Source organism: Equus quagga, unplaced genomic scaffold, assembly GCF_021613505.1.
Source record: "Equus quagga isolate Etosha38 unplaced genomic scaffold, UCLA_HA_Equagga_1.0 146_RagTag, whole genome shotgun sequence".
NCBI lineage: Eukaryota > Metazoa > Chordata > Mammalia > Perissodactyla > Equidae > Equus > Equus quagga.
The window spans coordinates 7,341,948-7,359,744 of record NW_025796728.1 but is presented as its reverse complement, the minus strand read 5'-3'; the positions used below and the strand labels follow the sequence as shown (position 1 = coordinate 7,359,744).

General features: G+C 36.6%; 1 protein-coding gene across 1 annotated transcript in view; it reads left to right on the top strand.

Annotated features, from left to right (window-relative positions):
• Positions 1-11,861, top strand: part of LOC124232961 (glutaredoxin domain-containing cysteine-rich protein 1) — a 179,795-nt gene extending 167,934 nt beyond the window's left edge. The window contains exon 4 of the mRNA XM_046649927.1: positions 11,786-11,861. Within this exon, the coding sequence (XP_046505883.1) occupies positions 11,786-11,806 (21 nt within the window). The 3' untranslated portion in view covers positions 11,807-11,861. The remainder of the gene's footprint in view (positions 1-11,785) is intronic.
• The last annotated feature ends 5,936 nt before the right edge of the window (positions 11,862-17,797 follow it).

Below are 17,797 nucleotides of genomic sequence, written 5' to 3'. Positions count from 1 at the left end.
CAGACAGCCCTGGAGCACGAATTACAGAGGTGGTCTAGCTTTGTAAGAAGGGGCAGTTTTTGTATCCCTGTGTCATTGGCTGCAGGCTGCTCTGGCTGGGGGTGTGGGAGGGAGCAGAGAATAAGAAGGCATAATCTCTCTGGCAAGGTGGCTCCCACCTGCTGAGCAAAATTCTCCCGAGGAGGCTGCAGCTGTAAACTATTAGCAGCCAATGCTCAAAAGGGGACCAGGGCAGCATACTAAAAGCATACACTACAGTTCTCCATTCATGCAGCCTGGTATTTCTAGTGGAGTGAAAGATCATTGTAAGTTCTTTTCCGTTTTAATTCTTCCTACAAAATTATGAAATTCTGTCCAATGGATCAAGAAATTTTCTATCTTGTGTCACACTTTCAAAAGGCCATGGTAATTTTTATTTTAGTATCACAAATTTATCAACTTCTCCCTTCGAGCATTTTTTTTCCTCTCCGTTTTCATCCCAACTGTTTTTCCATTGCGAAATACCCTTCAAGCCATGGAAGAAATTTAAAACCTTCTCCACCATGTTCCTTTCATTCTGGAGGCCTGCTGGTCTTGTATGTGAATAATTGTTTCTTCTCAGTGTGACTGAATTTGAGTGTTGTCCTTCATCATTATTAGTTTTAGAAACTGAAGACCAGAGGATTTTCCAAACAAGTATGAAGCATCTGAATACTTAAAGATTTGTCTTTGGATGAATTAGGGGACTCTGATCATCATCCATTTGGGGTCTAATATTATTATACTATTTGGTGTATATGGCCCTGAATAAAGACAGATTATATTCAACATTATAGTTTTTTCAGATTTTATGGAGGAATGAGCAGTATATCTCTTCCTCTTAGGGATTAGAAGTCCAGACTAATTAAGAACCAATGACCGGAAGTCACTGTTAGTTGCCGCTAAATGCTTATCTCCCACAACTTGTTTGCTAAAAGTGCTCTGATTTTATTTGAGTTAATAATATAGCACGCCCTAGGTATTAGGTAATATGGGTCTTAATTGGTGTAAACCAACCATGACAATCATTTTCCCAGTTTCCTTTGTAGCTTGGGATGCCCATGTTACTCCTTTATGAAACTGAGACTGAAGCATAATTCTCCTGGGGAGTGGGCATGGGCAGTTTTTAAAAATATATGTTGTGGCTGCTTCTCCTTTATTCCTGGGTTACAATTGTTATGTCTGAAGGTATGGGAGCCATTAGTGACCGTGGGAGAAAGGCCTAGTGAATCACAAGGGCACTGTTCAGTCTAGCTTGGCAAAATAAATGAGCAAGTAAATAAATAAAATAATAAACAAACAAATATTATTTGAGAGAGAGGTAAATTCCTAATTGTTCATCTAGTGCATGTCAGATTTTTCTGTTACATACAACTGAACGCATTCTCAACACGCATTTAACAGTTTAAGACAAGTTGTAGGGGACAGGCAGCCTGTTCCCCTTCTGTGGACCATGGGGTAAAATGCAAACAGAAACGGTCATAGTTTATAGAGATGCTCTATCATTTCACCCAATTTTAATTCTTTGTATATTTTTATAACATTTGACATTTTTCTTGCTTCTTTATTTACTATTTTTATTGTCTGCCTACACTGCTAGAATGTAAGTCCCTCCGAGCATGGACTTCCTTGGTCTTGCTCACTGTTGGTTCCCTGCTTCACAGAAGAGTGCCTAGCACATAGTAAGTATTATCCTGTGATATCTTGTTGGTTCAACAAATGCATTTCCAGCCTGTGCTGAAACAGAAACTAAGACTCAGAGTATAAGACAGAAATATTTGGCCAAAGTCTTGCGGAATCAGAAATTACACTTCCATAGAGCAGATAAAATGGGGTCAAAGCGGGAGGGTAGAATGAGGGTAGGAAGAGGAATGTAGCAGAAGGAAAAACGGGCTTGAGAAAAAGTTGTGTAATTGGTGGAATCTGCCCAGTGAGAAGGGGAAGCATTTTCTATCCCCAAACTAGATGGAATGGACTCACGCATGAGCTGTCCTCAATTTTTGTCGCCCATCTTTACACAATTCCTCATCTTTGGACAATTTGCTGTTTATCAGACATGGATAATTGTAAAACCTTTGAAGAGAAAGTGGCTGTGGGTAGACTTAGCAAAAACTTTATTTTGCATGAGAACTTGACCTTCAGTTAACTTTCTAGTTCTTTCTCTGAAAGTCTGATAAAGATGAAAAGTCAACTCTGTTACTAGACAACATTGCTTATGGTATAAACATCCTTTATTGGTAAATTTCCTTTGGAATTGGAGAAATTATAAATTAACTATAAATACCTGATGGAAAAGCCATGTTTTGGGTTTCTGAATGTAATGACTCTTAATGGTGTGTATCCCTTGCTAGAATTCTGGAAAATATGCCCATGGAATTGATACCAGAGATAAAAAGCCTCTCACACCTGCCCAAAGAGAGTATCATTCTCTTGCACTTGGAGAGACTCTAAATTGCTGTGTGAACTGCTACACACAGCTGTAAGAAATTCCACCAAAGAAAGATACCAGATGCTGCCCTTCACACAACAGCAGTATATCATTTTAGTTATTACGTCTCTAGAATATGCTTTAATATGTGAAAACGCAAATCTCTCTAAAGAAAAATTTAATTAAACTTAATGATCTACATTATGATGAAACATCTCCTCAAAACGCATTTTTCTCCCACAAGGCTCTTTTCTCCTCTACATCTAGGACTCAAGCTGAAGATTCTCCTTCCCCAGTCTCTTGCACCTCTTGCCAAGCTACACTGGTGATCTCTCTGCGTCAGCAGAGATGACTTAAAAATTCCCCCAATGCAGTCTCTTTCTTATGCCTGATTCAGTTGATGACTCAGAGCTCCGGGTTTTTTCTTATCAATATCTTAGTCTATTTTGACATAACGTTTAGCATACTGTTAGCATTTCTTGTAGTTGGCTGACTCTCCAGTGGTTACTGCCCCATGCAGATGACCTAGACTAATAGCCTGCAGTTTCTCCTATTTCAAGAACTTGGTGGACCATATACTCTGCCAGATATACTTGGCCAGGGTCTTTCACACTGCAGTTTGCAATCTACTAATGGGTCATGAAATCAGCTTAGTGCATCACAACCAATGTTTATTTGTTTATTTTAATAGCATAATGTAATAAAACAAAAAAGAAAATATCACGTTATATAGCATATAATAAGGGTAGGTATTTGTTCTGTGAAACCTTATTTCAGTCATGTAATACACACATACTCATTACTATGGACTGAATTGTGTCCCCTCAAAATTCGTATGTTGAAGTCCTAACCCCCAGTACCTTAGAATGTGACTATATTTGGATATAGAGCCTTTAGAGATAATTAAGGGTAAATGAGGTCATCAGGGTGAGTCCCTAATCCAATAGGACTAGTATCCTTATAAAAAGAGGAAGAGACAACAAGGATGCTTGTGCACAGAGGAAAGGCCATGTGAGGACGCAGTGAGAAGGCAGCCATCTGCAAGCCAAGGAGAGAGGCCTTAGGAGAAACTAAACCTACCCACACCTTGATCTTGGACTTCCAGCCTCCAGAACTGTGAGAAAATCCATTTCTGACCTTTAAGCCACCCACTCTGTTGTATTTTATTATGCAGCCCTAGAAAACTAATACATGCACACATATGTGGTATATTAGGCCACTTGTAAAGTTCTTTTCATAAAAGGAAGTTGTGTTCAAAGATGTTTAAAAACCCCTAAAACTATGTCTGGGTCAGGTTAGCCACGAAGTTGTATTTAACTCTAAACTTAATGAGGATAATGATTTAATATCTGTCAAATACCGTTTATTATTCCTATCCTTAACTAAGATTGTACTTACAAGATGTACCCATATATTGGCTTTAATGTGTTAGCTTTTCTCATAGATTTTATATCTCATAATACTTTATATCTGAGATGCAAAAAGCCCTGAGAAGTAGGATGGGAGTTGAAGGCATATTCTAGGGCTGGCTTGTGTTTTATATCTTCATCTATTTAAAAATTATCCTTTGTTTAGGAATATAGAGCAATTCATGCTCACTGAGATAGGGCCTTATCAATGTCACCTGCAAAGGAGTTGGTTGTGGGGTTCTGTGAGTGTGTCCTCCAACATATGGGTGAGTATTTCTTGAGACTTGAGTGCCAGTGTTGATAGAGATTCTGGCCCTTCCTGGATACAATGTGGAAAAAAAAAGATTTCTTTACCAGGGGTCTCTTATGTGGAGAGAGATGTGGTAAGCAAAGAAAAAGCCTCTCCAAATGTATTTATGAACAAAATCTGGCATTGTTAACAGGCAGGTGAGTATATGTCTATCGGAGATTTCACTTGTATTCTCATATGAGGTCAAGTCATAGGGAGGACATTTTGCTTCCAGAACTTTAAACAGTTCTGGTCTGACTGGTGGGCTTCATTCTCTACCAGCTGTTTTCTTTAATGAACTTCATATGTAGGATTTTCTCCTGGATGGACCTTGGATCACGTACTCTCTTTTCCAAAGGGGCGACATTTTTCTCCTCTCAAATTCGTGGTCAGTCATTGTCTTAGTCCATTCAGGCTGCTGTAACAGGACACCGCAGACTGGGTGGTTTATGAACAACAGAAGTTGATTTCCCAAAGTTCTGGGGGCTGGAAAGGCCAAGGTCAAGGAGCCGGCAGATTCGGTGTCTGGTGAGGATCCACTTCCTGGTTCATAGATGGCCACCTTCTTGCTGCGTCTTCACATGGCAGAAGAGGAGAGGGTGCTCTCCAGGATCTCTTTTTTATAAGAGTATTAATCCCATTCATGAGGGCTCTAATCACCTCCCAGAGGCTCCACCTCCAAATACCATCGCATTGGCGATTGGGTTTCAACATAAGAATTTTGGGGAGACACAAACATTCAGTCTGCAGCTGTCAGTTTGTGAAACAGCCTGACTAATCCTCATGCCTATTTCCTCCTGAACAATCTCCAGGTCTGAGTTTTTCAGGCAAATACTTTAAATAGGGAAACAGTGGGTTTTAGGCATGGCTGTTCTACAAACTCACCACTTATCAATGTGTTGAGATATCTGTTAAAGTAATATGATGGTGACTTTTTCTCAGCCTTCAAACTAAGGACAGGAATAATGTGAGTTAATCCTCACCAGCTACAAAGTCACTCTTGGTTACTATTGCACACATTTCAACACCACTGTGAGGAACTGGATGGGCAAGGCTCGTCTCCTGACAGATCATAGTATAATATTGAAAATCGAAAATATAAAATTGTAGGTTTCCCAAGTCACAGCTCTTTTTCTTTTGAAATGCTTACATCTTTGGATGATTTGGAGGCGTTTCTTCTGATACAGAGAAAAGGAAGAAAAATACTTAAGATATAAGTTTGTTTTAACAAATTAGAAGTAAAAGATTGATATTGATAACTAAAAAGCATCAGAAAGAATGACAATATAAACACTATAGAATTATTTACTATTTTGCTATGTGTCCTGGTAGCTCCATAAGTGGATCAATGGGTTTTGTCATTTAGAGTTACATTTTTTAATCTATTCAATTTGGCAAGCAACAATGTTTAAAAGCGGAAGTTTTCGTGTTACATTTGAAATGTATGGCCTTAAACTCTAATTGAAGATCTCTGAAACAAACCCATATTCTAGCGCATTGTTGACCATATTATCTATCACCTCCCAGGATTGTATTCCTTATTTGGGCATTATTATGAAAAATATTTTTAGAAATGCATTCTGGGAAAAACTTTATTTCCCCTAAGAAAATGAGTGTATTTTCCTTATGGAATGTGAAAACCATGTGTCATATATCTAGATTTATTTTCCTTTTTTCTTTTAATGTTCAGAAACCCAACAACCAATTTCTAGCCCTAATTTTTACTATGTAGATCTTTATGATATATTTCTACGTGTCACATATATAAAATGATATATTTATATATATCATATATATGATATATTATAGATCATTATATATTTAATATTTTCCTTCTGTTTTGCTTTCCTATTTAATTCATATTTCTCTTTGTCTTGATTTTTAAAAGTATATATTTTATTTACATTTTACCGTTTTACTATATGTAATTTAAGGAGGCACTTAAAATATGTTAATTAAGGTGAAGTATAAATATTAATACTATAACCTATTGCGACTTTATTTGGTAAGTGTTTTTTGAGCCACTCTATGTGCATAGCACAATTCTATGCAAAATACCTACAATAGATAATTCCTGCTTCCAACAACTTACAACTCAGTAGGGGGAAATGGATATGAAAAAGATAAGTAACTATACGATGTGAACCAATATAAAAATTGATAAGCAGGTAGTACGTTGTATAGGTGATCAGAAGAAAGGTAGATAAATGAAATCTCTAAGATTATCTGGAAGATATGACACTAGATTTGGATCACCTTTCCCGACAATAGCAATAAGTAGTAAACACTTATGCTCTCTTAACTTTTAAGCTCGTTCATATGGTTTTCAGCTTTATCGCATGTGGCTTTCATTTTCAAATTCTGCAAATAACTTTTTGATGTCATTGAATAATAAAAATGTTATTAGATTTTTAAAGTATATGCTAGAGTGTTGTTTCATAATTCCTAGTTATTCACAAACCAATACTATGTTTTCTGTTGTTTGACATACTACTATTATTATTTATTAAATACTGATTTTTAAAATCAATTTATTTTTTACTTAAATTTGTTTAAAAAATAAAACAGGTGGGGAAAACAGTGCAATTGTAAAAAGTAGAAGATAGCTGTTAAAAATACAAAGTTTTTAAAATTAAAATAACTGCAAAATACGTGTTACTGATTTGCTAATAAATTTTACAAAAATTTTCCCCTAAATATATTGCTCAGTGATGGCTCTTTATGTTTAGTTTATAATGAAAAAATATTCAGGCTGATTAGTTTGAGATGAAGATAAGGTTTTAAAGCAAACGATGATTTGTGTGTTAGTTTTGGTAGAATCCCAACCCAATGACACAGGTAATTGGAAAGAACAGAAGATATGTAACTGCCTTCTCTGTTAAGATTTAATGAGGAGAATTATTTCCCAAAGAAAATCATGCAGGTGACTTTTCAAGATAAATTTTTGCTTGATGAAGTCATCTGATGTAACTCTTTTATCTGTTTTATATCTGAATAGGTCAAGTTTTGGAAAATAAATGAGAGTAATGACAATTTTTTTCCTTATTCATGAATTAATGTCATCTTAGAAAATATTAATATGGACCACTTATAATATCTTTCAAATTCCTCTGCATAATGTTCATAATATATTTAGTGAATTATTCAGATAAGATCAACAAACCATTTAGACACCAAAGATCCAATCCAGCTTAATAAAGTAGTGTACTCCATAGCTCAGTTTCTCCACTATTGCATTTACTGGTTCTTGCACACAGAATGCTGATGTAAGCCTCTCTTGTAAGAATAACTGTAAGTTGTTCAAATGGGCAAATATATTTGCACTACATGTACATTAGCAAAGCCAGTGCCAGTTACACAAAGCAACTTAAAGATGATGGTTTTCTCCAGAAAGACTTAATGTTCTGCTTACAGTTCAAACAGCTGGATGAAAATGCCTCTACATAAAAGCCAAAGAGCATCTGTATGAAACAGTAGTTTGCACTGACTGTCTTTCTCTTCATAATGTTAGCCAAAGCTCAGTCTCTGATCCCAATGTCAATCCAAATAACTAGAACAGAGTCTTGGGAGAAAAAGGAAAGCTTTACTTTGCCAGGCAGAGAGAGCAAAGCAAGGGCCAGTGCGCCAAAAGTTGCTTGCTCCCCATTAAGAAATGGGTAGGGGTTTTAGTTAGGGGAGGGGGACTATGGATTTCTTGGTCAGCGTTTTCTCTTTGGCCTGTGTGTGGGGCTGCTTCTAGAAGAGGAGACAAAGGGTTTCTCAAATGAGTGTCCTTGGCTGTTTATCTCCATGGTGGAAGGTAGACTCTGAAGTCAGGAAGCTGAGGAGTTTGGCCTGGGAAACTTCGATTTCTTTATATTCTCTGGACAGTTGTTTCTCTGTAGAAGGACTTCAAGGTCCTGGGATTAGCCACAACTTTATTGGGAGTCCAGTTTGAGGCCATCTGGGCTTTAACAATTTGTAACTTCTATTTGGTTGTAAAGCTCAGGGAGTTAGAGATTAAAGAAACAAACATATACAGATGAGTGTAACTAAAAACCCAGGGAAGTGGGGACATAGGTTTTTAGCTTTAACCCCATACATGCCAGGTTCACTGTAGGGGAACCAATATCAGAGCTGATATTAACTAACAGCCTGTAACAATAAGGCTGAGAAACAAGTCAGGAATTCTGTGCCTCCCCCTTAACATGACTGACGATTTTAGTAGATTCATTCAGTCTTGACTTTGGAACCTATACACGTTTGAATCCTGGCTCTATTCCATCTTAGCAGGATAAACTTGGCCAAGTCAACATTTCTGTGCCTGAGTTATCTCATCTATAAAATAGTGGTAATAATAACATCTAACCCAAAGAGTTGTTGGAAGGATTAAATATATTGATAAACATTAAGCTCTTAGAATAATATTTGGCATATAGCAAGCATTGTATAAGTGTTTATGTTGTTGCTTTTATTTGTTCTTAAAATTCCATGTGTTATGGACTGAATTCTGTCCCCACAAAATTCATAGATTGAAGCCCTAACCCCTATTATAACTATATTTGAAGATAGGGCCTTTAGGAAGGTTAAGGTTAAATGAAGTTACAATGATGGGGCCTAGTGCAATAGAACTGGTATGTTTATAAGATGAAAAGGCACCAGATCTCTCTCCCATTCTCTCTCTCTCAATCATTGTGAGCACAGAGAAAAGGCCATATGAGGACACAGTGGGAAGGCGTCTGTCTACAAGCCAGAAAGAGAGCTCTCACCAGAAGCCAAATTTGCTGGCATCTTGATCACTTACTTCCAGGCTCCAGAACTTTGAGAAAATAAATTTCTGTTGTTTAAGCACCCCGGTCTGTGGTATTTTGTTATGATATATTGTTTGTATTTAGCAGACTAATACACCATGCCAATACTGAAGGTTTATGCTTCCTTGTGCATGCAACAGTAAGTAGATTTCTTTTAGAAGTGACATTTCAACGTATCAATAAAATAAAATAAAATAAAATAAAATAAAATAAAATAAAATAAAATACATATGCTGATAGAAAAACATTAGTAAGAGTCAGTATGCGTGGTCTATATCACTTGAAAGCTCTATTTTTTGAAATAGCTATGGCAAAACTTAGATTATCAAAAGTGTGAATCACTCGGAGGTAGAATTGACCATGGTGTAAAATTCAAGCAAGGTGGATTTCACAGGATTTTATAAACATTTGACATATCATTTTAAACATACTTTACTGTTCTAATATATCCATACTTTATTGTGAATTGCATTTTTTATAATGGCTTTATATATCACATTTTTTTCTCTTCAACTATATATTAAAAATTTTAGAGGTAAAAGCATGTTTATTTTTTAATAATGTCTCATATTAGAGTTGTAAAGGGAGTTAGAGATTGCTATGGCAATCAGTGTAATTTACGTTTGAGGCACGTTAGGCCCATTAGGTATACCTAACTCACTTGAGATGGTGGGGCCAGGACGTTTAGAACTTGGTGAGAGCGCTTTCGTCTTTACATTATAATTCTTTTGTGTTTCTTACAGAATGGTCACAATAATATGCACAAAGTTAGAGTTTAATGAGTTTTGGTCATTCAGAAAGGAACTACTCTTTGAGAACCCACTTTGTGTCACATACAGAGTCAAGAATTGAAAGGACAAGGTAAATTAGCAACAGTGCTGTCTTTTGGACCAGTTTTCACAGTTTAACCTGATCACAGTTTTAGTGATGTTAGTATCAGGTATTCATAAATAAATCTGACTTTAATTATTCATGTGGGTTTATGTATTTTCATTGTTCTTTTATCCACTGCATCATTTTATTGGGTAGTGAATTGCTGAAAAGAGATCCCACTTATATACACGTTCTACAAGTTATTGATTTATTTGTCCAAGCATACAGAGAATTAATAGGAGTGAGTTGGAGGCACTGAACAGTAGATGAGTATTTCTTGACTCAGATGTTCCTGGCACTTTAGCTCACTAATCCTGTATGCATCATCTAGTGAGCCCCACTACATATGTAGGATCTTGCTAGAATTAAGAAAACAACTAGATTTTTCCTATGTCAAAGCCATTGATACTGGAGGTTTACCCAGTGGCATTCTGGAGCTGGCTCATATCAGCTTGTGAGAGAGGACTGATAAATTTTCAGGAAGTTTGTGAGCTGGTAAACACAGCTATTGTTAAGAAATAAATTATACAAGAGCAAGCCCTGATGGCCTAGTGGTTAAAGTTCAGTGTGCTCTGCTTTGGCGACCAGGGTTCATTTCTCAGGCGAGGAACCACATCACTCTTCTGTCAGTAGCCATGCTGTGGTGGCAGCTCACATGGAAGAACTAGAAGCACTGACAACTAGCATATACAACTATGTACTGGGGCTTTGGGGAGGGAAAAAAAAGAGGAAGATTGGCAACAGATATTAGCTCTGGGTGAATCTTTCCCAGTAAAAAAAAAAAAAAAACTATATGAAATTACCAAAAATGGTTATATTAAAACCTTTGTTATGTTTATGATACCAGTTATATTAAAAACTTAAACAAATTAGTTATATTAAATAAATTGTATTCAAAACTCATCACTTCCTAATTATACTACTACATATTTGTATTATCTATGGTCCTAAGTAAGATTATTTACATCTCTTGTATCTGTGCAGTGTAAATACTATATAATGGTATGCTACTGTATGATAACCTGAAAGTATCTATGGTGAGACAATTTACACCATAGAAATTAGCAAACTCTACACCTCAGGATTTGGTTTATTATTTGTTGATGGTCTTACCTTCAGAAAGGGATTGAGAAAAATGTTAATAAAGTAGATTAAACTTAAAACTGTGTTGTTTCTGTACTTGTTATGTTATGAATAGCATACAAAAAAATTTGAGAAAACTTCCTTCCAGTATTCAAAAACTATTGTCTGATTTAGAAAAGGTGTCACTTATATATTGATGGATGAGTGAAGTTTCAACATTCATCTCCATTGTTTACTTTTATCTTACTTGTTACAAAACAAAAATATCAACCAACATTCGTGTTAGAACTGCTCTTGTTCATCAATTGCAGCCATAAATTGGCTACAGATATAAGAGTTTGGCAAAAATTGACAAAAAATTTATGATATTCCATAGGATATACAAAATTTACAGCAAAGATTAATGTCTATTTTATTGTAATTTGTATATTGTGTGCTACACATCCTGAAAATCAACAAAATTTATAATAAATATATATGTATATGTATACATAGACAAATATACATCCTCTACTGAAAAGATGGTTATTGAACATTTACCAACACATCACCAGTGGGCATACCTAACCATTCCAGGTAACTAATATATATAATATGTTATATATACTATTTGTATATGCTATATTATTTATACTATCATATATGCTATTAATATAAAAATGTGATTAATATCTAATGCTTTTTAAAAAAATAAAATATTTGCTAATTTTAGGCTCCTCTGACTCTTGAATCCAAGCTGGCAATGGTAAGGCCACTCCTCTTCTAGAAGAGAAAGAAGCAGAGCTTATGCTAGGCGTCCTTGAGTAATATTTCTGCCAGCTGGTTGCTGGAATCCCCCAGGTCATATTTTTCCGTGGTCTACTCTTGATTCTGATTTCATATCAATGTATTTCAGGTCTTCTTTTACTTCATTTGATCCAAGAACCAAGACCACAAATCCATTTGCCTTCACTTCCTTCCAAACCTCAGACAACCATAGAAGAATTACTACTCTTTGAAGCCACTGTCAATAATTGAGAATTTCTTAATTTTTGATGACTCATCAATTTTTCCTGGAAGTGGTGTAACTGCAAGTGAACAGAGACATTCATAAATCACAGGATGGTGACTCACAGAAGAAAGTCTCCATAACTTTTTTCAAGTGAGAAGAAAAGCCTTCTAGAAAGATATTAATAATTATGTTTGGCTGTTTGCATATTTTAGCATGTTTTCAGTTTTGGATAATTACAAGTCAGCCTTCCTTGCCAAGATGCATAAGGCAGTTAGCTAGATGCAGAAAATGTACCTGTTATCAAGTAGGGTTCATAGTAAGTTATTTTAAACAGGATTTGTGGAGAAATACTGCAATGAGATGAATTACAAAATTAGTGGCAGTTGCACAGCTATAGAGTGTTATATTTTTAATTATAGATAAACAAATACTGTGTGGGAATTTTGCCATAAAAAAGTTATTCAATTTAAGTCCAGATTTAATAAAATAGTCTACCTTAAAAAATCAATTGTGTACATTAGAAATTACGTAATAAATTTTAATAGTATTTCATGCAATACTAAAAGTGGCCCACTGGATAAACTCCTAACTTTTAATTTAAAAATATGAAGGTGTGAGGTATGGTTTCCAGTGTTGCAGGGATAGTGAAGAGATGCCTCTGTCCTCACAAAGGTGCAAGAGCTCACAAGGCAGTAGAGAAACGAGGCAGAGGCGTGTGAAAGACATCTATTGATATGCGAAAATTATTAGGATAGATAATACTACTACTCGATAATTATGAATGCATGCATGGCATTTAAAATATACTAGGTGTTGTTTTTAGTGTTTTACCTACAAATTCTAACTTAAGCTTCAAAACAAGCTTAGAGTTAGGGTCTATCATTACACCGTTTTTTTAAATGCTAGGAAACATAGTCACAAACAGTACAAATAACTTACATGGGGGAGGTGGTAGAGCTAGGACTTGAACCTGGTTGGTCTGGCCTCAAAGCCTACACTCTTAATTCTAATTCTACATACCACAAGCCAGAAATTCCAGTCACTGCGATTGAAGGGGGAGAGCACTGGTCTTCATGGAATTGTTGGGGCATGAATTAGACTCGAGGTTGGATAAGATTAAAATAAGGGAGGAAAGATTTATTCATTCAAAGTTTATTTATTGAGCCTTATTTATGTCCCAGGTCCTATGGGAGATGATCTAGATGTTATTCTTACTGAGACTGATCACATGGAACTTAAATTCTACCATTCAAAGGACTTTAGGCACAGAGACAGTGTGAGCATATTTTAAGAACAGGATATGCACAATGAGCCCATTTTAACAGAGATGTGTATAGATAAGGAAAAATTAGAAGCCCTGTGTGTCGATGGAATTTGGTTAATCACAAAAAAGCGATCCCTAAAATGGATATTTTGAACTATCTACTTCTTTGATATTTTACACTGCAGGGCAATGTACCTTAACAAGATTTGGGATGGGCGAGGGTTGTCCCTTTCTTGTAAAATTAGAAAGGGGTATTGTGAATGCAAGCATGTTCCCTGTCAGATCAGTTTTTATAAAAATAAATTATGCAAATTGAGAATCTGGAAAATAATTTACTTAAAACCATCTATGCCTGCACAACTTTTGGTAAGTTACACATGTCTTAGTTTGAAGAGTATTGATGCATTGGACCCACTGCTGGAATCTGTGGTTTGGGTGCTTGGTCCCAGGCTTAAAGTCCCTATTGAGGCAGTCTCTGCTCTACCCTAGAACTCTCCTGGGCCACGAGTTGGCTTCGTTCTCAGAGGGCTCTCACCAGGCACTCCAAGCACAGGTTATGAAGACCCTAGCCCCCTAGCACAGACTCACTTCTCTGTCTGCCTCTTGTCACTACTTCCTGAATTCACTCCCATGTCGTATGGAAGGTGGTGCTGAGTCCAGGCTGGGGCTCTTCCAGTGGCCCACACATTTCTCCTTTCACTGTGCCCAGGCAAACAGGGCTCTAGTTCTGACTTTCTTGGTATCCTCAAACATATCTGCATGTTAAAACAGAGTCTCTCCAAGGTATAGCTTAAAATGTGGAGTGAAGGGTAGGAAGAGAAGGACACTGGGGAATGGATCATTTCTATCACCTCTCTTCCACAATTTCTGGGGTAGAAAACAACGTTTTCCCTTTCCTCTGCCTGACCTCTTTCTTTCTTGTAGCTTTGGGCAGCCAGACTCACAGGTTAACTTTCACAGAACTGAACAGGGCCTGGGGCATAGAAGATACTTAACACATATTTGTTGAAGGCTTGAATCAGTGAAAGATGGTCGATCTCATCTGTATGCTTAAGTAATTAGTAGAATGTGATTCCTCATGCTTGGTTATAGAGGCACTATTATAATAGCTCTCAAGACGATTGCTTCCATTTGAAAATTCTACAGTATCAGTCAAAATGTGAAGGGTATTTCAGTAATAATAGGCCAAAACAGTGGTCTCCATCCTACCTCTCATCACTTTGCTGTCTTATGTCCTCATTCAGGAGGATAGTTTTTGCTCACTAGCAAGAATGTTAGGCATATGGAAATGCAAAGAGGCAAGCACATTGATAGATTTTTAAAAGTATCCATTATAATTTATGTATCATTTAACTTATTTAAAGTGTATTGAAGTTTCATAATTCATTTATCAATTAATTTAATTTCTGCTCTATGAAGCAGTTATTTCATGTTTGATTTTGGCATCTCAAGCTAGACATGACAAAACTAGAAATCTTGACTCCTCCATCCTCCATTGTTACTTCCCAGGATTCCCCATCTCAGCCAATGGACCTCTGTTCACCCAGTTGTTCTGTCCAAACACACAGAAACCATCCTTGAATCTTCATTCCCTCATTTCTCACAACCAACCCATAATTCAGACCTGTCAGTTCTACCTCAAACTTCACCTTGGATGTCACTATTTTTTTAACCACCTCTGACTGCTCCCAGCCTAAATCTAAGTCACCATACCCTCTTAAGCAGCATTATTTTCCCAAGTGGACTCCAAAATAGACACTTTACATCTGGTTGCTCTGTCTATTACCCCCTGCCCTTCATTACATTATTTAGAGTGCTTGTCATTCTCTTAAAATATATCATCTTATGTACCTTTTTTCTGTCTTGTTTCATTATTTTTGTTCCACTGGAATGACAGCTGCCTGAGAGCAGAGACCTTGCCTTTGCTGTTCACTGCTGTATTTCTATTGCCTAGAACAGGGCCTGATGCCAATACAGACTCAAGAGGTATTTGTGGAATGAATAAATGATCAAATAATAGAATTCTGACATTAGGAGAGTGCCTTTAAACTTTTTTGAACAGAGGAATCATGTAATCAAGTAATTTAGTTTTGATAGGTTATTCTGGCATTGAATGGATTGGAGATGGGAGGCAAGTTTGGAGAATATTGTAATATTGTGGGTAAGACATGCTGATGGTCTTAGCTATGATAATGGTGTGGAAATGGAAAGAAGGCAGATTTATAGAATGTTTATGAGGGAGAATTAATGTGACTTGAATGATTATATGTGGCCAAATTAGGTAGAAGGATGAAGTTAGAAAGTCTCCTAGGTTTTAAGCTAAGAGGACCTGGTGGTGCTGATTACTGAGAAAGGAACACAAAACATGAAACATATTGGAGTAGGGGAAACTCAATTATAAACATCATCTTTGAAGTATTTCCAGAATATTCACTTATAGATATTTAGAAATCAGTTAGAAATAGAGACTCTGAATCTAAGGAGAATCGTTATGACTGGAGGTTCAGCTTTGTGAGTCATTTGCTCAGATTTGGATGATGAAGTTAGGTCAACCAAGGAGAGTATTGAGAAGCAAGGAAGAAAGAAGACTAACTCCTAAGGGATATGTGGGGAGTGAGTTGAAGGTGATGAAAAGGCTACCGAATCAGTGTTTTCTCCTAACGACATTTCAAACTATTCCTTTTCATGTGCTCATTATTCCATTCAAATTAAACCTTTCTGAATATGCTCTGTATTTTCTCACTGACACTCTCCTGTTTACAGTATTTCCTCTTCCAGAAATGCCTTTTCTCCATTTCCATTCAATTAAACGGTGTCGGTTCTTTAATGCCTCTTGTACGTATTTCCTTTAGCCTTTGAGCTTAAATAGATTCTTCTATTTAATAGGATAGATTCTATTCTATTTAAAAGTCTAATAGACTGTGCATTCTTTGGGAGAAAAAGGAAGTCTTCTTCAACATTATTCTCTGAAGATAGCAAGCTTTCAATGAATATTTGATGACTACGTCTGTGGTAGACTGCATTAATATCCCTAATTCTTCACTGCTCCCTGTATCTGGGCCCTTTCCCATGCAGCTTTGCAGTCCTTTCCCACTTGGACGCTGGCCACATCCATGTGACTTCCTTTGGTCAAGATTAGGCAGAAGCAATGGTATGCCTAGTCGTCAAGGGACCTCGCGTGTTTCTGCTTTCTCTGGTGCTTCTACCATCCTGCTGAGACGGATATGCCTGGGCTTGAGTGCTAATCCCCAGAAAAAGATGTGGAGAAACTTTAAATCATTTCAGCCAGTCCAACATAGATCAGCTGAACCTGCAAAAGCAAGAGAAACAAACATTTTTTGTTGCATGTCATTGAAGTGTCATGATTGTTTCCAACGATTTTATGGCAATGATTTTATGGTAATAACTAACACAATTTCAAAGAGTTTTTATTTTTTACTAAAGGAAGAAAATAGAGTCTCTGTAATTTAAGAAAAAAAATGAGAGTTACCCAATGACAAAGGATAGAGTCATCAATAACACTATGCGAACAGACCTTTTTAACTAGCTTGCTACAAGTAACATGTTCAAATGAGTGTTGCCCTTCAGAGCCCTCTTATTGTGAAACTATTCATTTATTTTAATAATGTTGCTATGAGTTAAGAAGTTCTCTTTGCAAATTACTTTCAGAGCCAGTTTATGAGTCAGTAAAGAAAATTTATGTTATTTACTTCATACCCACATCTCGTGAACACAGAAAATAATGGTATTTTTTAAAGATCATTAACACACTTATAGTATAATAATTGGAAGCTGAGCCAGACAACTTTAACCCCCTCAGCTTGATTAAACTTTAGACAGGTTTCTTCCTCACTATAGGCCCCTGACATCCTTTCTCTCAGACATTTACTTTAGAAACCTTGCAATTGTAAATTCTTTTTTTGCCCCTTAGTGAGGTAAATTTCTCAGCCTCTTGCCAGCTGTACAGCCCAGACATGTCTTTCTCAAGGAACTGAGAGCCATCTCTTTGAAATATAATCATCAAGAAAGATAGCACCCTGTCTCCCAGTGTCTGTGGGAGGAGAGGGGCCTAACTTAGATAAGCGTCCATTAGCAAACACATTGGCCCAATCCCATTGACCAACGTCCTATCTTCCAGTCCTTCAGTACTCTTCCACGAGCTCACTCCAGCGCTCCAAAACCCTCCCACCTTTCGTTCCAGTGAAGCTGAGTTCCATCTCTCTCCCCTTTGCAACAGGCTGGAGTAAAGTCTTCCCTGCTTGTTAAACGCCTGGTGTAATTTTTCTTCTTTGACAATGCAAAATAATCTAAACTAATTTTCTAAAAAGCAAATCAAATCCAGTATGTATACCTTTTTAAAATTATTATTATGATTACTGTAACCAAACGCAATATGAAGAGTAAAGTGATTTCATGCATTCCTACCCGAGAACCTCTTCAAAGTAATTTCACTTTGCTCTCATTTCTTTTCTTTTTTTTTTTTTTGAGGAAGATCAGCCCTAAGCTAACATCTGCTGCCCATCAGTTAGAGTAAGGCTGTGTAATGGAAATACTGAAATGCCGTGTTACGGAGGATGACTTCATACTGTAAATACCACTGAGGAATTAAACATTTTTGAGCAGTGAATGATGAAAACAGTTTTCCCCCAGGC